We start from the raw sequence: 20,000 nt of genomic DNA on the forward strand, positions 1-20,000 counted from the left end.
TGAAAACTTTATGAAAAAGTTTAGTTATATTGATATTTAATTAAAATATATATTTATATTTATTATTTATGGCTTTGTAGCCAAATATAATCTACACAGAGCATGTGAATGCTTGCATCTTATATATACATATATATTTTTTTACATTTTTAATTTATGATGTATAGTTTTTAAAACAATTTTAAATGTTTCTTTTATGGTTAAACAATACTTGAAATGGCTTAATTAATTAATTGACTGGCCTATCCCATGATATAAATAAAGGGGATGGCCATATCATATTTGTAACTTGATAAAGCCTGGGATACACCAGGCGAAAGCGCTCGTTTTTACTTGTTGTGGTCTATCAAATTAAAGCAATTTTGGCTCTCACTTTGGTTTCTTTGCTGTTTTGGTCTCGAAATTGAGGATTACTACTTTGTACATCAAGATTTACGGACTTTGAACGTATTTCTCATGTCCGACACTAAATTTTGAGTGGCTGGTGACTTTGTCCACAGTTTCCTGTTCTTCTCGTGTATTTACTTGCAAAAAGGAAGCCATCCAGGCAAGACTACCAGAACACTTAATAACTTTATTACCAACTCCCACTATTTCAAGGAGTGCAGAAAACACGGTTTTGCATTTTGAATAGATGGAAATGCACAGTTTGGTTCTCCGTCGTCATTTGTCTACTGTGTGACCTTGAGCAAGTCACTTAACCAGACAATGCTTTGGGATAACTGGGGAATTGAGATAGGCTCCTCAATGGTCTCCTGAACCACAAACATAGTAAGAACCTATGAAAAATACAGATTACTACACAAAAAGATCAAAAATGTAATAAAATTTAGAAATTACATTTAGAATCACCCAATACAGCGTACTGGTTATAATCCCCAGCAGATTGTGTTAATATAACAAAATACAGACTGCTTTTATTTACTCCTTACTTGAGCATAAGGCAATCTACTGCCAGAGTGGCACTGCCTTCTAAAACTGTACAATCCCACTCAACCCAAAAATATTCAGCCAATGAAATGAAAAGTGAAACAGCTGTCGCTCCCAGAGATAAAATAGGAGGGACACCAGAATATGTTTATTAAACATTAACTAACCTGCAACTGCATAAAGCAAACTGTGGAGTGGTAAATATTGTACAATACTGTACATAAAGCAATGCAATATAAGCCTGTCATTATAAACCTTGAATATATTGAAAATGTAAACCCACAGTTACCAAGCAAATAATTCTGCTAAATAATTCTTGAAATAATGCCATAAAAGCTACATTAAGAAAAGGGTTGTAGGTTTACATAAAGGTTCATCTAGAACGTGCAATTTGCACATGGACATACAGTATATAGGCCCAACAGGTGTGACTCGCTTTACATAATGCCAATACTGTGTACCTTCCATACCTGCACTGCCATTCCAGCTGAGTACTACTGCATTAAGAAGTTTCTAGTTCAAACGGTTGACAGCACGCATTACAGATTAGCCCCACAGCCCTTGGCATCACTTATAAGTCACATTTTTATACTGTGTTTAGTTTGGTTACATTCAATTCACTGTTGTAGCACAAATAAAACAGTGACAAGACCCATGTCTCAGAGATGAAGATTTGCTTTTCTCGTACTGTTGAAATATAAAGCATCTCCAATGCTACCTTTCACTGCAATCCAATGCATTAAGGATGTAGCATAACACACAAAATTACTTAATTTTAGACTTCCATTGGCACTGGAAGTATGCAGAGATGAGACAAATATGTAGGGTGTAAAACAAACAAATGTAAACAAAGAAAGCAGAACACAATAGAATAAAAGTATTCTCCAGGAAACTGGAGGACGACTCCATTCTGGTTATACTGCCATTCAAATCAGCAAGTGGAGAAAGCTTTTTCAAAATTAGGACCTGCATCATGGAACTACCTTCTAAATGACATCTTTAATCACCAAGAACTTGAAGCTTTAAAGCTTACTAAAAAAATATCTTCAAGGTGAGGCTAAGTGTACTTGTTCTCATGACAATAGCTAATGCTTAGTAATAGACCCAACTCTTACAAACTGCTCATTAAATGAGCTTCACTGATTTGAAGCTCAAATGTAAATTTGTACATATGTAAATTTGTACATATGTACGTTTCATCATAGCTTCTCATTATTCCCTCATTGCATCGCCAGATTATGTAATGATACACTTTTGCTTTGTGTTTATTTTCTATAAAATTGTATGCTTCAGTTCTATAAATTATTGTAAATGTCTGGGTTGTGACTGCAAAGGTTCAGCTGACCTGTTCACTTACCCAGTTAAGATATGGAAATAAATTTTGATTTTTTAAGAACTGATTAAAGTCATGCTGTAAGCACAACACAAAAAAGTCAACTCAAAAACAATTTAGGCAGTATTCTTAAAACCTGAACTATTTAAATTATCACAATGGAAAATATTTTCCATTACAGTGAATTCGCAAAGTACATCCAACACTGTTAATGGTCCAAGCCTATCAGAGTACCTGGACCAAGTCACTGCACACACACAAAACAAAAAATCATTACACTATAAAACTAGAAAACAGAATAAAATACATAAAACTAGTAAAAAAAACACAAATAAAAGCGGTTATGGCTGCTTATCATACAGACCAGTAAAACTGACAAGAGACCATTCAAATGTCAATTCAAACAGATGGGTCTTAAGGGAATGTATAATGCCATTCGGCATTTGAGACTCCTCACTAACCAGATAGTAAATTTCAAACGTATGGGCCTTGATAAGCAAGAAATTCTATCTCCATGTCACATGGGGGACACAAACCATACAGGGCAAGACAAATATCCTCAGAACTTTACAGATATACTGCCCGTTAAGAAGCCAGTGCAATTCATGAAAAACACTGCTTTTCATAACCAGGAAACAAAATTTAGCACAAGCTGAAGACAACCCAACTCTGTATAGAAACCCCAGGGTACAGGGCACTAAAGCATTCCAACAAGGAAAACAGCAGCATTTACCACAAAAAGAAGACTGTCAGGATGTGTGATGTGCTTAATTAGGGCAATGTTTCTGAGAAGGAAACCAGAATTTGACAATCACTGAAGGCTGATCCTTTAATGTCAACTTGTTATAAATCACCCCCAAATCACTGTACCTACAACAAAAACTGTAGCTTGACTGCACAGTAGGTAAATCTGGAATAGAAAACCGAACAAACCAATACCAAACAGTAATATGGATGACCACATCAACAGTTTAGAGGTGCTAAATTTAAGCCAATTATCTGCCATCCAAAAATGGATGCATTCCAAATCCACGGAATGTTGGTTAAGAGCAGACAATGACTCCTTAAGATACACAGGCATGTCATTAGATTAGCAATAGTAATGCAGCCACTCCTCACTGCAGCATCCTCCAAAGCAAGCACATAAAGAGTGAACAATAAAGGGCTAATTTTAATTTTTACTATATTTATTTTACTTGTGTTCACTAAAAAACAATTCATAAACATGTACAAATTTATTTATATGTGTTTACTGGTGTAGAGCACCAATCTCAGTGGACCATTTGCAGGCACAGCCCTGGTGAATAGGATCACATAAATGACCAAAAAATATTTACAGATATAAGGATATGCTAAAAAAATGGAATATTCTACAACAAAGTCAAAACATGGAAGAAAAGCTTTTTGGATAACATGCAGCTATAATGATTGAGATGGCTTATGCTACTCAGCAGCATGTCAGTATACAGAGATGTATGAAAACATTAGAAGATGCTAGTGAGAATTACTTGCAGGAAAGGATAATATGGGGAGAAGACAGAAATGGTGAAAGAGGCATCCAGAGGGAAGAGGAGTAGAAAGGGGAGGAAGTGTGAGAGATGCAAAGAGAAGAGGGAGGGAGGGTGAACAAGAGGAAGTTAACAAGATGAGATAAGGAAGGATGAAATAGGGATAAAGGGCTATGAGAGAGCTGCTTTGTTTGGGTGAAGGTGTTCCTTGAGCTGTCTGAAGTCTGAATACATACGGATGAATATGAGACTGGAATGAAGTCCAACAGTTTTTAGTGCTAGATGGAGAATGCATGGTCAGTACAATGAAGTTTACTTTTTGGAGTTAGAGATGTGACTGCATCTTTATTACAGGTCTTTGCTTCCTTCTCATGAAAAGATTTGGAGGATAAACACAATGTGCCCTTTCTATTAACAAATCCTGTTGTGGAATACCAGTACTAATGACGGAGCTTTGTAGGACCCACAAAATCAAGGGGGTAGGTGACGAAAGAAATAATCCCAAAGACTAACCTCTGCATATACCCAGACAGGAAAGAAACAAAGCAATCCAAAAGAACACCAAACATACAATAGTAATGTCCTCAAACAGTGCATTAAAATAGTATAGTCCATTGCATAAAATGCTAAGGATGTATCAAAATGATCAGTACAGAGCAATGTCACAGTTATCTTACACACACAAAAAAGAAAAATAAAAACACACACCACACACACACACACACACACACACACACACATCTGTTTAGGTCTACTTCAAAACAGTGAAATCTCATAACACAAACTCAACACACTGAGACCATAACATTTAAAACCCAAAACAACAAAACCTCAGAACACTGACAGTGTGTATCATAAGATTGAAAACTACAACGTACATGTAAATAATATCCCCTCCACCTATAACACCAAACTAAAACACACTTTTTACTACGTTTCTGCAGGGGGGGGCTCTGCCCCCAACACTCCCTGTACAGAATGTAAACAATGTTTAAATCACTTACCTGTATGGCCTAAAAACACACACATACTTACTCAAAATAAGCACCTTTTCCCCTTCTCACTTCTCCCAGCACTTCCCAGAACACTAATCCATGAAATCAACAGTGGGGTTAGGAAATTAACTTTTTTCCACTGCAGTGCGAACTTGAAGTTGGTATATTTAATTTATGGGGGAGTGTAGGGGGTGCAGGGAGTCTTGCCCTCCTGCAGAAATGTAGTAAAAAGTGTGCTTCTTACTTTGGTGTTGTTATAGGTGGAGGGGATTTTATTTATATGTGTATTGCAGTTTTCCATGTTATGATGCACACTTTGCGTTTTAGGTTTTCGATGTTTTGGTCTCAGTGTTTTGAGTTTCAAAGTTATGAGATTTCAATGTTTTGAAGTATATATATATATATATATATATATATATATATATATAAATAATATATATAAATAATATATATAAAAATGTTCAATACTCTAGTCAGACCCCTTTCAATGTTACATCTGGCACAAATTTCAGACTGGAACAGATCATTCATGGTATCACTCAAAAAGGTGTGCATCAATAGTTGGATGCCTACAAGAACTGTACAGGCAAAGGTCAATGGTCATTGATCAAGACCCACCTATATGACAACAGAAGTCCAAGCTTCTTTTAGCTGACACAGAAACAGTCTCTTGAAGAGTTTAGGGCAATCTGGTAGAGGACTAATCACAAGATTTAGAAGACAATTCAAAACAAGTCTAGTAGGACAAGAATACAGTCTGCAGGTAGTACTACAATAATGGAAACACTGAAGGTGAAATCATAGCAATTGGGAATTAAAAACTCACCTACTAGACATAGTTTGCAGCAGCCCTGGGGAACATTATGCAGGGTCCTTGATCTAATCTACACAAGCTTGGAGGCAAAGTCCCAAGCAGCCAGGTCACAGACTCCATTAGAAAAAAACTTTCTGGAAGGAGAGGCAGGCTGGGCTGCCCAACTTCCCTAGCACCCAGAAGAGTGCTGCCAAATAATGTGCCATGGCTGAGATCTCCCTAAACAGGTATTCAGATGTCTTCCAGAAGAAGTAAGCCATGTATACCAAAAAGTTGTAACCCAGAGGAACCTTGTCCTCAAGTAGACTAAAGCACCTCCGTATGCATTTCAACCTTTTATAGGTTCATAAGTAGGTACTAGGCTATCAGCCCAAGGGCCTAAGTAAGCCTAGCCAACAAGGTTCACACAGAAGTGTTCCCTGGGGTGTATTTCCCATTTCCCATCCACTCAAGATTTTTCTTGGGAGTGCTAATGAGGAACTCTGACATAGATGGGTAGCTTGTTCCAGAGCATGAGAAGTCTCTGGGACAGGAATCTATCCCTCCAGCATGACCTGTTTATTGTGGTGACAAGGTTTAGGTCCCTAGAGCGTGTAGCTCAGAGGAATTGGGATTTCATTAGGTGTAGCATGTCCAACAGCTCTGGGTTTGACATAGCTTTATATATGTTAGGCAGGGATCACCTCGGAGTAGGCGATATGCTATGGAGTAAAGCTGGAGTTTGAGACTGTCAGTGTAGGGCATCTGTTTGAAGCCAGTAATCCTCTTTGTGAGGTACTTCTGTGGCCTTTCCAGCTGCTGCAGATGTCTCATCAGGTACATTCCAAAAGGGGTGTTGTACTCTATAATGGGTCTAATGCGCATTGAGTAGAGGGGAACAATGACCTCTTTTCCTGGATGAGAACCCTTTTGTGATTAGGTATGCCAAGTAGAAGGACTTCCTGCCTACTGTGGCAATGTGATTATCAAAGTAGAGACTACTGTCCACCTGGGTCCCAAAGTCTGCCAAGTAGGACTTCCTGACTACTGTGGCAATGTGATTATCAAAGGGGAGACTACTGTCCACCTGGGTCCCAAGGTCTCATCACACTTTCAGTGTGAAGTAGACTGCTGCCTATGTGGTAGTTTTATCAGCCAATCCTATCTCACATCGTTAATAATCAAACCATGGCTCAAGATGGACTACTAATACATAGCTTGGGGCCAAAGTATCAAGCAACAAAGTCAGGACCTTTTTGCTAGCCCGTACACACTCACTTGTCCTACTGGCACTTAAGCAATATAGGGTTTAAAATGTATGGGGTAACAGGACCAAGTCTCCTGCAATGCACCAAGCCCATGTCTGGGGTTTCTACCTGGGGTTGCTCAACTAAGAGGCAGTTGATCTGACCAGGTGAATCTCCAAGTCCACTGTAGTGACATCAAGTTAGAAGACCATGTCCAAATTATGCTCAGTAAGGTACATAACTATCAAAGCAAACCAGAATCTGTTCACTATTCAGATACCAATTCCTCTTTGACCCTGATATTGAAGTCTCCTATGGTTATCCACTTAAGGGACAGGAGCACAAAGGCAATGACTAAATCATAAAACTTCTGAAGGAATTTCCTCACATAACAGGGTAGATGGCAAATGAGGAGGTACCCATGGGCTTGCTCCATCTCCCACAGCATGACTAAAGAACTGGTACAATCAAGTCTGACCTTACTCACTGAAAAATACTGATTGGCTATTGAACTATCAGTTTTTTGTGTTTCTAGTGGATATATAGTTAGTGGTTTTGCGTATGCTTGTTCTACAACTATATTATGTTGTGGTCACTTAAGGTGTCTGGGAGATGGCCTGCGTGGGGGTACAAAGTGGGGTTGTTAGTTAGGACCCAGTCAAGGATGGATTCCTTTTTAGATTTTTTATCACATCTAGTTGGAATTTGGACTAGCTGCTGGTAGCCATGGAGATTTATTAGATTACTTGGTGGTTCTGATATGCAGGTGACCAATCTAGGTTGAAATCCCCCAGAATAAGGGTTTCTTGTGAGTATGTGGAAGAACATCAGGATAAGAAGTCTTCAAGGCTAGCAGGTGTATTACCAGGTGAATATAGATCAATTCTGGTGATGACCTTTTTAGGCTGAAGTTGAAGTTGTGAGATAAGTATGTCCCAATTATTGGGGGAGGGGTAGGAGTTTGGTAATTGACATACAGTTAAGTTGGACTTGTACAGTAAGGCAGTTCCACCCCCTTAGGTTCATAGGTTCATACTAGGCTATCTGCCCTAGGGCATTTATAAGCCTAGCCAGAGTGTGTATGGCTTTCGCCACCCATTTTAAATTAATTTTGCTATGCCCTTTTTCGAGGTTAGTATACTGCGCTTCTGTCTAACAGTGACACAGAAGTGATACCCGGGGTAAACCTACGATCTCCCATCCACTCATCAAGATTCCTCTTGAAGAGAGTCAATGAGGGACTCTGCCTAACCTGGACTGGGATTTTATTCCAGAGTGAAGGGAGCCTCTGGGTTATGAATCTGTCCCTCCAGCATGTCCTATTTATTTCAGTGCTGAGGTTTAAGTCCCTCGAGCACGTAGCTCGATGGGATTTGGATTTTCTGAGGTGCAGCATGTCCATTAATTCCGGGTTGGACATGGCTTTATAAGTCAGGCACAGATCGCCTCTGAGCAGGCAGTATGCCACTGAGTAGAGCTGGAGTTTCTTTAACCGGGCAGCATACAGCATCTGTTTGAGCCCCTTGATCCTCTTGGTGAGGTACTTTTGGGTTCTTTCCAGTTGTTGCAGGTGTCTGGTAAGGTACATCCCAAAAGGGGCACTGTACTCAATTATGGGCCTGATGAGGGATGAGTAAAGAGGCACGATGACCTCCCCTGATCTAGATGTGAATCCCTTCATGATTAGGTGGGCTGTATAAAATGTTTTTCTAACCACTTTGGCCACGTGGTTGTCAAATGAGAGATTGCTATCAACTTGGGTCCCCAGGTCCCTAATTACTTCTTCTGTACTTAATGGATTTCCACCTATGTGTTAATTTGTGGGCACTTTGTTTTTGCCAAAGGGGATGACTATACACTTTTTGGCATTTAGCTTGAGGCCATCGCTCTGGCACCAGTTGTCTGTTTCTATGAGGCCCTTTTGGAGGATGCTTGTGTCAGCTGGAGAGTCTATTATGGTGCCCAGTTTGCAGTCATCTGCAAACTTGGTCAGCCACAGTCCTTCCATGTTGGCCTGTACCTCCGAGAAATATATACCAAACAAGAGAGGTCCCAAGACTGAGCCTTGTGGGATGCCACTTGTAACTGGTTTGGAGTCTGACATGGCTCCAGCTATTCTAACCATGTGGGTTCTGTCCTTGAGCCAGTTTGCAACCCATCTAGTGACATAGGGGTTTATATTTAAGCTGGTGAGCTTATCTATAATGCCCGAGTGGGGTATTGTATCGAAGGCTTTGAGGTCCAGGTAGGCTGTGTGGACCACCTTCCCTTGTCAATGGCCTTGGTGACTGTTTCAAAGAAATTGACCAGGTTTAAGAGGCAGGATCTGCCCTTAAAGCCGAACTGGGTAGGATCCAGTGTCTGTAGGTCCCCAATATCTTTATTTATAAGGTCCATGATGATCCTTTCCATAGCTTTGCAGACCAAGCTAGTGAGACTTATGGGGCGATAGTTTCCAGGATCCGTTGAGGCACCACCTTTGTGGAGAGGGACCACTGTTGCTGTACGCCACTCTTTGGGTACATATCCTGTAGTAAGGCTGAGATTGAACAGTAGTTTTAGGTTTGGGTTTAGCTCTTCTTGGAGTTCATGTAGGACGCAGCCCGGGACACCGTCTGGTCCCATTGATGCTGTGTTTCTTGCTTTGGAGAGGGCAGCTCTTACCTGAGCATCTGAGATGTCAGGGGCAGCACTCTGCTGGGATAGATATTAGCCCTTTTGGTGGGGAGGGGAGAAGTTTGCGCTGAACCTGTCAGCTAGGATGTTGGCAATGTCTGTGGGTTCGTGTATTTTTTGTCATTTTGGACTAATTCTGAGCATATCTGGGAATTCCCACCCAGGTTCCTAACATAACTAAAGAAAGCCTTGTGATTATCCTTAGTGTCCTGTGCAATTTTTCTCTCGAAGCTGGCCTTAGATGATTTTATGAGTGCCCGTAGTTTTTTGCTAATACTGATCAGAGATGCCTTCCCTTTTTGGGATTTTGCTCTGTCATGTAGTAGCTTCCTCCTTCTATTGTATAGTTTGTTTATGGCTGGGGTCCACCAGACAGGACTTCTGCCTTTGGAGGATTGGGTCTTGGTTTTATGTGGGATTGCATGATCCATGCATTCCTGAAGGTGTTCATAGAATGCGTTTATAAAGGATTTTGTGGTCTGGGCCGTATTATCCAGAGGCCCAGGGGCTTTGAAGGATTCCACCTCTGTTTTGAGGAGTGTGAAATTTGCTTTAGAGAAGTTTTTCACTGTGGTTTTCTGGGCATGGGGTGGGGTCGGGATGTGAATAACCAGCAAGATTAATTTATGGTCTGATCTTACCAGTGAGGGATACACTTCTGGTCTGGAGCATAGAGTCCGCATGTTGGTGATGATCAGGTCCAGTAGGTTTTCCCTTCTTGTGAGAGTGGTAACAAGTTGTTCCGTAGCATCTGAGTTTATAAATTCTAGGAACCTTTGGGCTAGGGTGTTGGAGCTAGAGTAATGCTCCCAGTCTATGGTTGGGTAGTTGAAGTCACCCAATATAATGGTGTTTGGAGAGACCTTCATGTTTTCCAGTGTTCTCAGGAAGGCCGAATGGGGTTCCTGGGTTTGGGAGGGTGGTCTGTAGCAGGCTATAAACTGGAAGGCAGTTTTACCCACTGTTAGTTGCACATGGATAGTCTCTGATGCTTCGTGTTGTGCCACCAACCTGGAGGTGTGGGTATCTTTGACGAATATTGATACTCCCCCTCCTTTTGTGGTTCGGTCCAAGTTTTGGGGCCGAAAAGCATGGTATGATGTATAACCTGTTAGTGCTGGGGTGCTCTCGAGAGCCTTGAACCAGGTTTCTGTTACTGCACAGATATCGATGTTCTCCATGCTAAGGAGAGTTTCGAGTGCGTGCATCTTGAGGTTTAGACTTCTGGCGTTCAGTAGCATTACTCTTAGTTTCTTATCCCTTGTGATACCTATGGAGGTGGATTTGTCTTTTGAGCCTTGCCTAAAAAAGGCACTATGGGGGTAGCAAGAGCCTTTGCCAATATCCGAAAGCCCAGGGGTGACAGGTGCAAGCAGTCCCTAGCGAAGCATCGTGGCTTGTCGAGCATGTCATCCCAGGCTGACAGGCATTGAATCCCCTTTGAATGACACCAATACTTAAGCCAATTGTTGAAATTGATAATCTTGTCTTCATACTGTGGCATCTTTCTTTGTGAGGGTAAGATGCTACTCAAGGTCAGGGTCATACCGGCCTGGGCTACATGCCCAGAGAGCTCCTCTATGTCTCTTTTCATGTAGTCCAGGGAGGTACGTCTCAGGTCATTCACACCAGCATGGACAATGACCGAGTCATATTTGTACTTGCCTTGGAGTGACCTGAGTGCTTGTGTTATGTGGCGGATCCTAGCACCCGATAGGCAGCTCACCGTGACCTTCTCCTTGTTCAGCCTGGTGAGCGGGACGTCAGTGTGCCTGATGATAGAGTCACCTATTACAAGTGTATCAGGTGTGTTGTTTAGCCTTAAGGGCTGTGACTGTTCGCACACTGGCTTTGTGAGCTATGTGTTGCATGTGTTTTGTTTTGGGGTAGCGGTTGCTTGGGTGTCTGCTTTGGAGGTCTTTGCTGCTTAGGCAGATTTTTATTTAGAGCCTCCAAGTATGTTTTTGTGTGTTTATGTGTTTGGTTTGCTGTCGTGGTAGGTCTATGTGAGACTGGAATTGTAGTGAGTGTGGTTTCCTTCTCCTCCTGACTGGTTACGCCAGTACTGAGTTGAGAGAGCTTAGCCTCCAGTTTGGCTATATGGTTGCATCTCTCACATGTGTTGGAATTTGTTGGGAGGAGGAGAGGGTTGTCTGTGTACATTAGGCAGTTGTAACATTGCCTCAAGATTCCCAGGTTCACCAGCTGGACCGAGAGGAGATTGACAACTGACCTTTGGACATGCTAGAATAGTATTGGGAATTCCTTTATAATTGAAAAAAGGGCCAATGGGGAACAAGTTACTCAAGGGGAGTTTGTGAGGGTGTAGTGCTTTTAATTTTTTAGTGCTGACTTATATAATTGCTTTAGTGAGCAAGTGCTAGGCTTTAGCATAGGAATAGGGTGTTAATTATGAGAACTAGATCAGTTCCAAGGCTCAAACCCAAATAAGTGGCGCTGCTCGATGAAGCGCTATGCACAAAATCACGCAGCGCTACAGCGGGTTTTATACAGGCGGACTTGAAAGAGCTAGAAATTGGCCCAAAACAGCCAACAGACTACCAGATTCCTGTGCTGGGAACACTCCTCCAGGGACAGATAGCCTGCTCCAAGCTCCCCACTGCCACTGGTGAACAAAGAAGCCTCCCTCTATCCAAGAAAGGAAATGGCAACACAGGAACTTTCCAAAAGTCCAGAATACAGCAAAGCCTGTATTTGGACTACTCTAGGTCAGGAAAGATGGGAAACAAGGATAACTTTTTTTTTTTCTTTTTTGCAACAAACAGCAGGAAATTGCAATAAATATGTAACACGAAGTGGTCAGTCTTGTCTAATGATATTGTAGCCGGTAGGGAGAATTTCTGAGTTAGCTATGTTTTTATGTAGCCAGGTTTCTGTTAAAGCAACTATGTCTGGGGAGTAGTGTGCTATTGTGGCCTGGAGTTCAGGTGTTTTATTTTTGATACTTCTAATATTAATATTTAGCATTAAAAGATGGCTGGTTTTGCTGCTGTTGTTGATTTGCCCTGGGATGAAGATAGTGGGGGTGTTATGTTCTGACATTTGTGTTGGAGCAGTTTGTGTTGGACAGGATGGATTTGGGCATCGGTTGGGGTGGATATCCCCACTTATGGTGAGCCTGGTGTAATACAGATGTTGGAGTTTGGTGAGGAGTGTGAGAAAATAGTATTTTTGGAGTAGGAATGAGAGCATATGTGTTTAGTTCTGAATTGGTCCGTTATGTAGTTCTTGAGCAATTGTGGACATATATTATTATAATGTGTGGTGTCTGTATAGGAGAGTGCATAATGTAGTGTTGTGCTAATAAGTTTAGGGATATTGCTAGAGTGATAACTTGTGGTGTTATAAAGAATTATGAGAAGACAGACTAGACTTAGTTGTGACAGTCATGGTTATAAAGTTTAAAATGGTACTAGGTAGGGTTCTGAATAGGAATTATAGGGTTGCACTATATGTGGATGGGCAAGTAGTGTGGGTGATATAAAAAATGCCTAATGGGAATAAGAGTGATTGGGAGTATTTTTTGTGGAGCTTGTTGGTGTGGTATAATGTGATCTGACTTGAAAAGCTGCGATTGGTGGAGGTGATGCGAGGGTGAGCTGTGGGTGTGGCTGAGATTACTATAAATGTAGAGGTAGTGGGGGTGGGAGGGAATAGGGGGCAGGGCAGGGGAGCAGAGAGCCTGAGCGTTAGCGAGGGCGAACAGAGGGGGGCACAGCCCACCAAGACAAGAGTAAAAAGTAAGTATTACTTTACAAATCTGAACACAAATTCCTGGGGTCTAATGGCTTACCAGCAAGCAGAATGCAATTGCTGAAGAGCACTTGTGTCCTGATGGGAGACTAGATATTTAAAGATGGCTCCATGCTCAGCAGGATTCTAATATAGACTTAGCATTGTGGGAGGGAGATAGCACAAGCAGTGTAAATCAGGTGGAATGCAAAGAAACCAGAGAGGCAATCAGTGGAAAACTATCAGTGAAGGCCTCAGGGGGGGTAAGTAAGAATTCAAACTACCTGTAAAGTGAAGGAGAGAAGAGACAGCAAACTTTCTTAAGGTTGGGAGTGTGTCTTCACTTTGACTTGCTGATTAGTAACCAGTTTGTGCACAGATTAGAGTAGGGAGATACATTAGCAATGAAGGGGAATGTATAGAGATGCAAATAAACAGGTGGGCCTCCAAGTGATACAAACTAAGGCAGAAAGCACTGAGAGGTCTGCTTGATGGTTAATTTAGTCACAGGGATCTGAATTAAATGTATACTGTCTATTGGACACTTAGGATTACTGCACTAGCTGGGGGGGACACAATGCTACAACAGTCAGTTTTATTAGCACGCTGAGAACTACTAAGAAACACTGCTAATGTAATAGTTTCACTCTCATAAAAATACAAGTAGAGTGCCTTGGTGGACTGACCCTGCTCTTGAGGCTCAAAATGCACATCCTTGTTTAGTTTTGCAGTACTGATTCCTTCTTATACTGTATGGGTGGAGTGGTAGCCACAGGCTGCAGATTTGCTAGAGTGTGCTCAGCAAACAGAATGCAATTGCTGAAGAGCACTTGTGTCCTGGTGGGAGACTAGAAATTTATACCAGCTGAAAGAATTGATCCTGACAAAAAATGTGAGTCAGCAAGCAAAAGAGGATTCTGCTTCTCATTCTTCTGTCAGTAAGCTTCATAGAGAGACTTTGCCAGTGAGAGTTTTTCCAATATTCCAAATGAAAAGGCTTGAGAGAGAAAAAGCACAAGACTTGAACAGAAAAATCAGGAGTACCTTGGACTTTAGAGTCTGGAGTTAGGAGATGAACAGGAAGACTACCAGCAACTCTGAAATTAGTGAATAAATGGAAGTCTATAAAGCATCTTATATTTGTGAAATATTGTTGTGCAATAAAAAGTGGCCGAAAAACACTGAACTTATGTTGACTTTGTTAAACATGTGAGTGGACAGTAAAGCACATACCCCACTTGATATAATCATTAATGTTTAGGACACAAAGGGGGGAAAACAATTTCTGTTCTATTAGTATTCGTTTAACACATTTCAGGATATAAACTACATATACAGTAAAACAGTTTTGAGTAGTGTGTAGTTGAGCGGTATTTAAATATGAGGAGAGTCTCCTCAGTGACTTCAGTGTTAAGGATATTGGAGTAAACAAATACTTTTAGTTGTAAGAAGTATAGGTTTTAGTTGTAAGTAGTATAGGTTTTAGTTGCAAGAAGTGTATATATTTTGAAGTATAACAAGAGGAAAAAAAGGCTAGACAAAAGCAAGTTTAATATTTACATGTGATCTTGGACTGCTGGAGTGGGGCTGGGGTGCAAAATTTCACTGATTATAGGTAGAATTAGGATAATTCTCTATTTTACAAGGGGGAATGTACAGCTTATAACCTTTGGCTTAAACTATAAAAAGGTGGTTTTGTTAAGCATGTAGGCTTTAAAATAAGACAAAATGATAAAAGGCATGAAAATGCTAAGCTTCTTACAATTGCAAAGATATTTGCTCGTCTTCTACTGGCAAATGTTCAGTGGAGTTGAGATATCTGCAACTGAGGGCAGCAGTGTATTCTGCTCTGAGTGAAATGTACAAAGGCTCATTGTTGAGTAGCTTTCCAGAGACAAGCTGTCTGCAGGTGGAAGCAGTTAATCTTGAGAATTCCAAGTGTTCTTTGCGGAGGGAAACACAAAATGTAAAAGGTACAATGGTAAGCAGTGCAGTGAAAAAAAATTACATTTGAAATTATAGGAAGTGAATAAGAGGTAACAACCTCTCTAGCAGCCTTAATACGTTAATACAGTTTATGGAAAAAGTGTACATTTTAGTTTTATTTAACTATTGCCAGTGCATTTTTTCTTGGGGCTAAAAGTTAGATGTTTTCTGAAAACATACAAGCAGTTTTTCATATCTGGGAGGGAAAGAGATAAAAAAAATAACAGACAGCAATCAGTGTAAGTGGAAACATAGGCTGTAGCATGAGCTTCAGCATGGGTAACCTTAATTTTAGGTTAGATAATATCTATAGGTGCAGCCATTACTTTGGGGCAATCATTCCCTCCTAGAGGATTAAACTTCATGTTTTGAAGATGTACATAGTTGTGTGTTTGTTCCAAGTTAGATGGGGGTGTTTTGTATTTAGTTTTTTGTTTAAGGATTCTCATTAAAACAAAGTGTCTTGAAAAATTTGGCATAGGTTCAAATGGAGATAATAACTGTACGCAAGATCAGCATGCCAACCATTAGTATATGCATGCAACAAAAAGTGGAAATACGCATTAAAAAAACTGTCATGTGTAATAGGTGTGACAAATTGCTTTTTATCATGATGGCTCTGCTGTCCATGTTATCCTGGAACATGAATGGCCTTACAGGCATAGATAATAAGGAAAGCGCATTAATTATATTAAAAAAAATCAGAGTACAAATAGCATTTGGAAAGAAAAGAGCATGTGAATTTGACAGAGGATTTCGGAATGGATATTCAGCAAAATATCAGGGACAGAGGAAATCAGAAAAGATAGAAATTGCTAGAGGTACTCCAATAGTGATAAGTGAAAAAAAATGGTAGATTTATGGTAGTGAAGTGCTATTGGCAAAGGAGAAGGATTACAGTGGGATGCATTTATATTACACCAAAAACTGCTATTATGGAGCTTAAGAACATTTTGGGAGAAATCTTCAGCTTTCAGTAGGGAATATTATTTATAGGTGGGGACTGGAATTTGATTTGCAATTGTGATGATGTACTAGGGGGACCTAGAAGGAACAATACAACAAAGAGGCCAGATGTTTGAAAAAATTGTGAAAGTATTTGGTATGGAAGATGTGAATTAAGTAGTAGGACCTTCGACATAAATTTACATATTATTCCACAAGGTACAATAACTGGGTGGAGTAGACAGGAATTATATTTCACAAGAACATGTACATTTTAATTGAAAGCTATGACATATCCAATAACTATTTCGGATCATGTACCAATAAAAATAAGAAAAATGCAGGGCAATGAAGTAAAAAAATATATACTGGTGCCCACCTACCTGTCAAAGAAGAGAATTTAAGGAATGGGTAGTGGAAATTACACAGTTATTACGAAAAATATAAATATCTTCAGATGTTATAACTAGTGACTAGGATAAAATGAAAATGGAATTTAAAAATAGGATTGAAATAAAAAAGAGAAAGAGCTATGGTTAAGAAGAAATATAAATTACTTCTCGGGGCTAACAAAAGTTAACTTACTGCAGAATAAGGGCAGTGTCTGTACAGTACCAGAGACATTTGTAAATGCACAGTGCTAAAGATAAAAAAATACAAGAATATCTGGATAATATGCATAAGTTTAGAAAGACTGCAGTTAAGCAACTATTTTTTGATAACACCTTTGCCATTCTTTTAGCTAGTATAGAGATAAACACTTTATAATTGAGGTTTAAAATTGAAGTGGGGCTACATAAAACAAACATCTGGTTTACAAACTAACTCAAAACCCAGCAGCAATCCTCTAAATGACAAAACTCTTCCTCCCCTTTCATCACTGCCAATACAGGTGTTCCCCAAGGATCAATTCTTGGTCCCCTCCTTTTTAGTATATTTGTCAACAACTTTCATCAAATCCTTACTCAGCTCTGTCATCCAATGCGCTGACAATTCAACTATCATCTTCTCCTCAAAATCTCTCACCAAATTACAGCAACTTACCCAAGAAGCATTCACATCTACAGAGCAATGGCTGTCCCAGAATCACCTAGCCCCTAACCCCAACAAAACAAAACTTTTGTTATTTGCTCCCACAAAAACCACCCCATTGATAAATCTTTTTACAATTACTTCATGTAACAATACCATCCTAGAAGTTGTCCCTAGTACCAAACTGCTAGGTGTCATCATTGATGACAAACTAACCTCAGACCTTCATATCCAAAGATATATCAAAAAACCCATCAACATCTAGGTCCCCTATATCAACATAACTATTTCCTCAGTCTCACTGCCAAAATGGCTCTAGCCTCATCCTTCCTACTCTGCTTTATGGTGCGCCCATCCTTAGGAACCTACAATCTACCCTAAAAAGTAAGCTTGATTCCAGTTATAATAAAATTGCCAAATTTGCTACAAACTCTAAATACTCTACCCAGCACTGCTCCTCACTGCATAAACTAAACTGGCTGGAATCCCACCATCTTACTTCTCTTCAACTAACCACAGTCCACAAAATAATCTACCAACCTGAACACTGCCCTTCCCTTTCATCCATACTGACGAAGTACCTGCCCAATTGCCACCTCAGGTCAGGAAACAAAATGTTGCTGTCTATAGAGAAAACAAACTGTCAGCTGGCCAAATGCTGTACTCCCATGCTGTCTCAAAGCTATGGAATAATCTTCCTCCTCCTCTCAGATCAACCTGCAAGTCTGCTTCTTTTAAAAATTCCCTAAAATTACATTTAGTGTCTAACTGGCTATGCTCCTGTACCCCACTAAAAAATCCCAACACCTAACTTCCCACTATGGAACCTCCCTGTTTCTATTCTCTAATCTCTCCCACTTTTCTTTGTACCTTCTCACCCCTCCTCTCTCCAGCTTTTCATCCAGATACAGTCTGCTCACCGGCTTCACCCTGTAATCTACACCCCTCTACTTTGAATCCTACTCACTCACGTGTACATACTATTGTCTTTCTCTACTCATACATACTAAGTGACTTTCTTCTTCTACCCTGACTTTCATACTTCTGTTTCCGTTTATGCTGTTCCTTAAAAGAAATTAGGTCTTTTCTAGGCATTATTGGAATGTCATCTCTGCCAATTGTCTTATCCTTTCTACTGTGTGTGCAATTTTATACATAAACAATTGTTTTAACTAATTGTATATAGTACTACTTCCATTTTATTCATGTATCTACAATGTTTTATTTTGTTAATTGTATGTAATAATGTGGAGCTTTTCTCCCCTGGCCTACACTGAAAAATGGGCTCCTCCAGGCCCAGTGAACTTTCCCAGTCAGCAAATGCAATGAATAAATAAACCCCAGAGCACAAAAACATTTAGCACAATGATTTGGGCAATAGAACATTGAAAGGGCAGTCACCAAACTTAAGAAACATACAACAAGAAAAATAAGGAGATCCTACAGAGGTTTTAGAGAGAGATTGAAATTTTATGAAAATTTGTATAAAGCAGAGAAATGTGGAAAACAAGAGTTTATAAATGGAAATATGCATGGAAGACTTAAATATGCCATGGTTAGAGGTAGAGAAGGCTCAACAACTAATACTTAAGATCGAAGGTGATGACATAAAAACAGTGACATATGATCAATCTTCAGGAAAGTCTCCAGAAAAAGATGGTATTCCTGTGGAAGTTTGGAAATTAGGAGGGAAGAAAGTGATAAAGATCTGGAAGATTTTGCTTAACAGTATTTTAAAAGTAGAAGCACCAATATCTTGGAAGAAAGCTGTGACGACTGATACCTAAAAGATGGGAAAGACCTTTTAGACCCAAGTTCATATAGACCCACTTCAATTTTAAACCACAATTATAAAGTGTTTATGTCTATACTAGCTAAAAGAATGACAAAGGTGTTGCCAAACTTGATAGATATGGATCAATGTGGTTTTGTGGAACTTGGAAGGAAGGCAAACATTTGACATTTATCAAATAAGGATAATCCAGAGGGAAGCAGAATGTAAGAAAATATCTGTTGTTGGTGGGTCTTTTTGCAGAGAAAGCATTTGAGAGCAAGCTGGGACTTTACAAGTAGGGTATTGCAAGCATCTGCATTCCCTGATACAATTACAAGGTTAATTCGAAAGCTATATGAAGGATCAGAGATAAGAATTAAAGTGTGAGGGTTCCTCTCAGATAAGCTGTGTTTGAACAGGGGAACCAGGAAGGGGTGTCTTCTTTGCCCTTTGTTACTTTATATTTACAGCCACAGGCAAAGAAAATAAGGGACTCAGAAATACAAGGATATAACTGGTATGGTAAGCAAGAAAAGTCTGCTTTGTTTGCAGATATTTTGTACCTGACAAATCCAGAAAAAGACAGTGTTGTGGAACACTCAAGACAGTGTCAAGTCTTTTTGGAATGCAAAATTTAAAAGATAAAACAAAGGCTATAGACAAATTATGTATCACACACAAATTGGTTCAGCAATACTCGTATTTATGTGGGCATGATAAGAAAGTATTTAGGAGTTTGGATTGAAAAGGGTCATGTTATGGCAGTTAAGGATATGTGGGAAGAGACTAAACAAAAGATCATACAAAATTGAGAAACTGTAATCTTATTTATGGATATGGATACCAAGGTACAAGCAGTGAAAATGTTGTTGGTCCTTTTTACTCTTGTATGCGTGTCAGGCATACCTTTATCAACATGGAGAGGTTGTGGGCAATTAATGAAGACATTTATCTGAGAGGGAAAGAGGGCACGAGTTAACTGGGAAAAAGTTAATCCTTCCACTAGGACATGATAGTTTAAGTTTACT

The 20,000-nt window shown here is 39.8% G+C and overlaps 1 protein-coding gene across 1 annotated transcript in view; it reads right to left on the reverse strand.

Annotated features, from left to right (window-relative positions):
• The window catches only part of ROGDI (rogdi atypical leucine zipper), a 309,957-nt gene that overhangs the window by 134,453 nt on the left and 155,504 nt on the right, over positions 1–20,000 (reverse strand). Inside the window, exons 6-7 of the mRNA XM_044089055.1 lie at positions 14,252–14,294; positions 7,234–7,256 (exon numbers count right to left, since the gene is read on the reverse strand). Of these exons, the coding sequence (XP_043944990.1) occupies positions 7,234–7,256; positions 14,252–14,294 (66 nt within the window). The remainder of the gene's footprint in view (positions 1–7,233; positions 7,257–14,251; positions 14,295–20,000) is intronic.

This window comes from Protopterus annectens, chromosome 12.part0, assembly GCF_019279795.1.
Source record: "Protopterus annectens isolate FY-2018-M chromosome 12.part0, PAN1.0, whole genome shotgun sequence".
Lineage (NCBI taxonomy): Eukaryota > Metazoa > Chordata > Ceratodontiformes > Protopteridae > Protopterus > Protopterus annectens.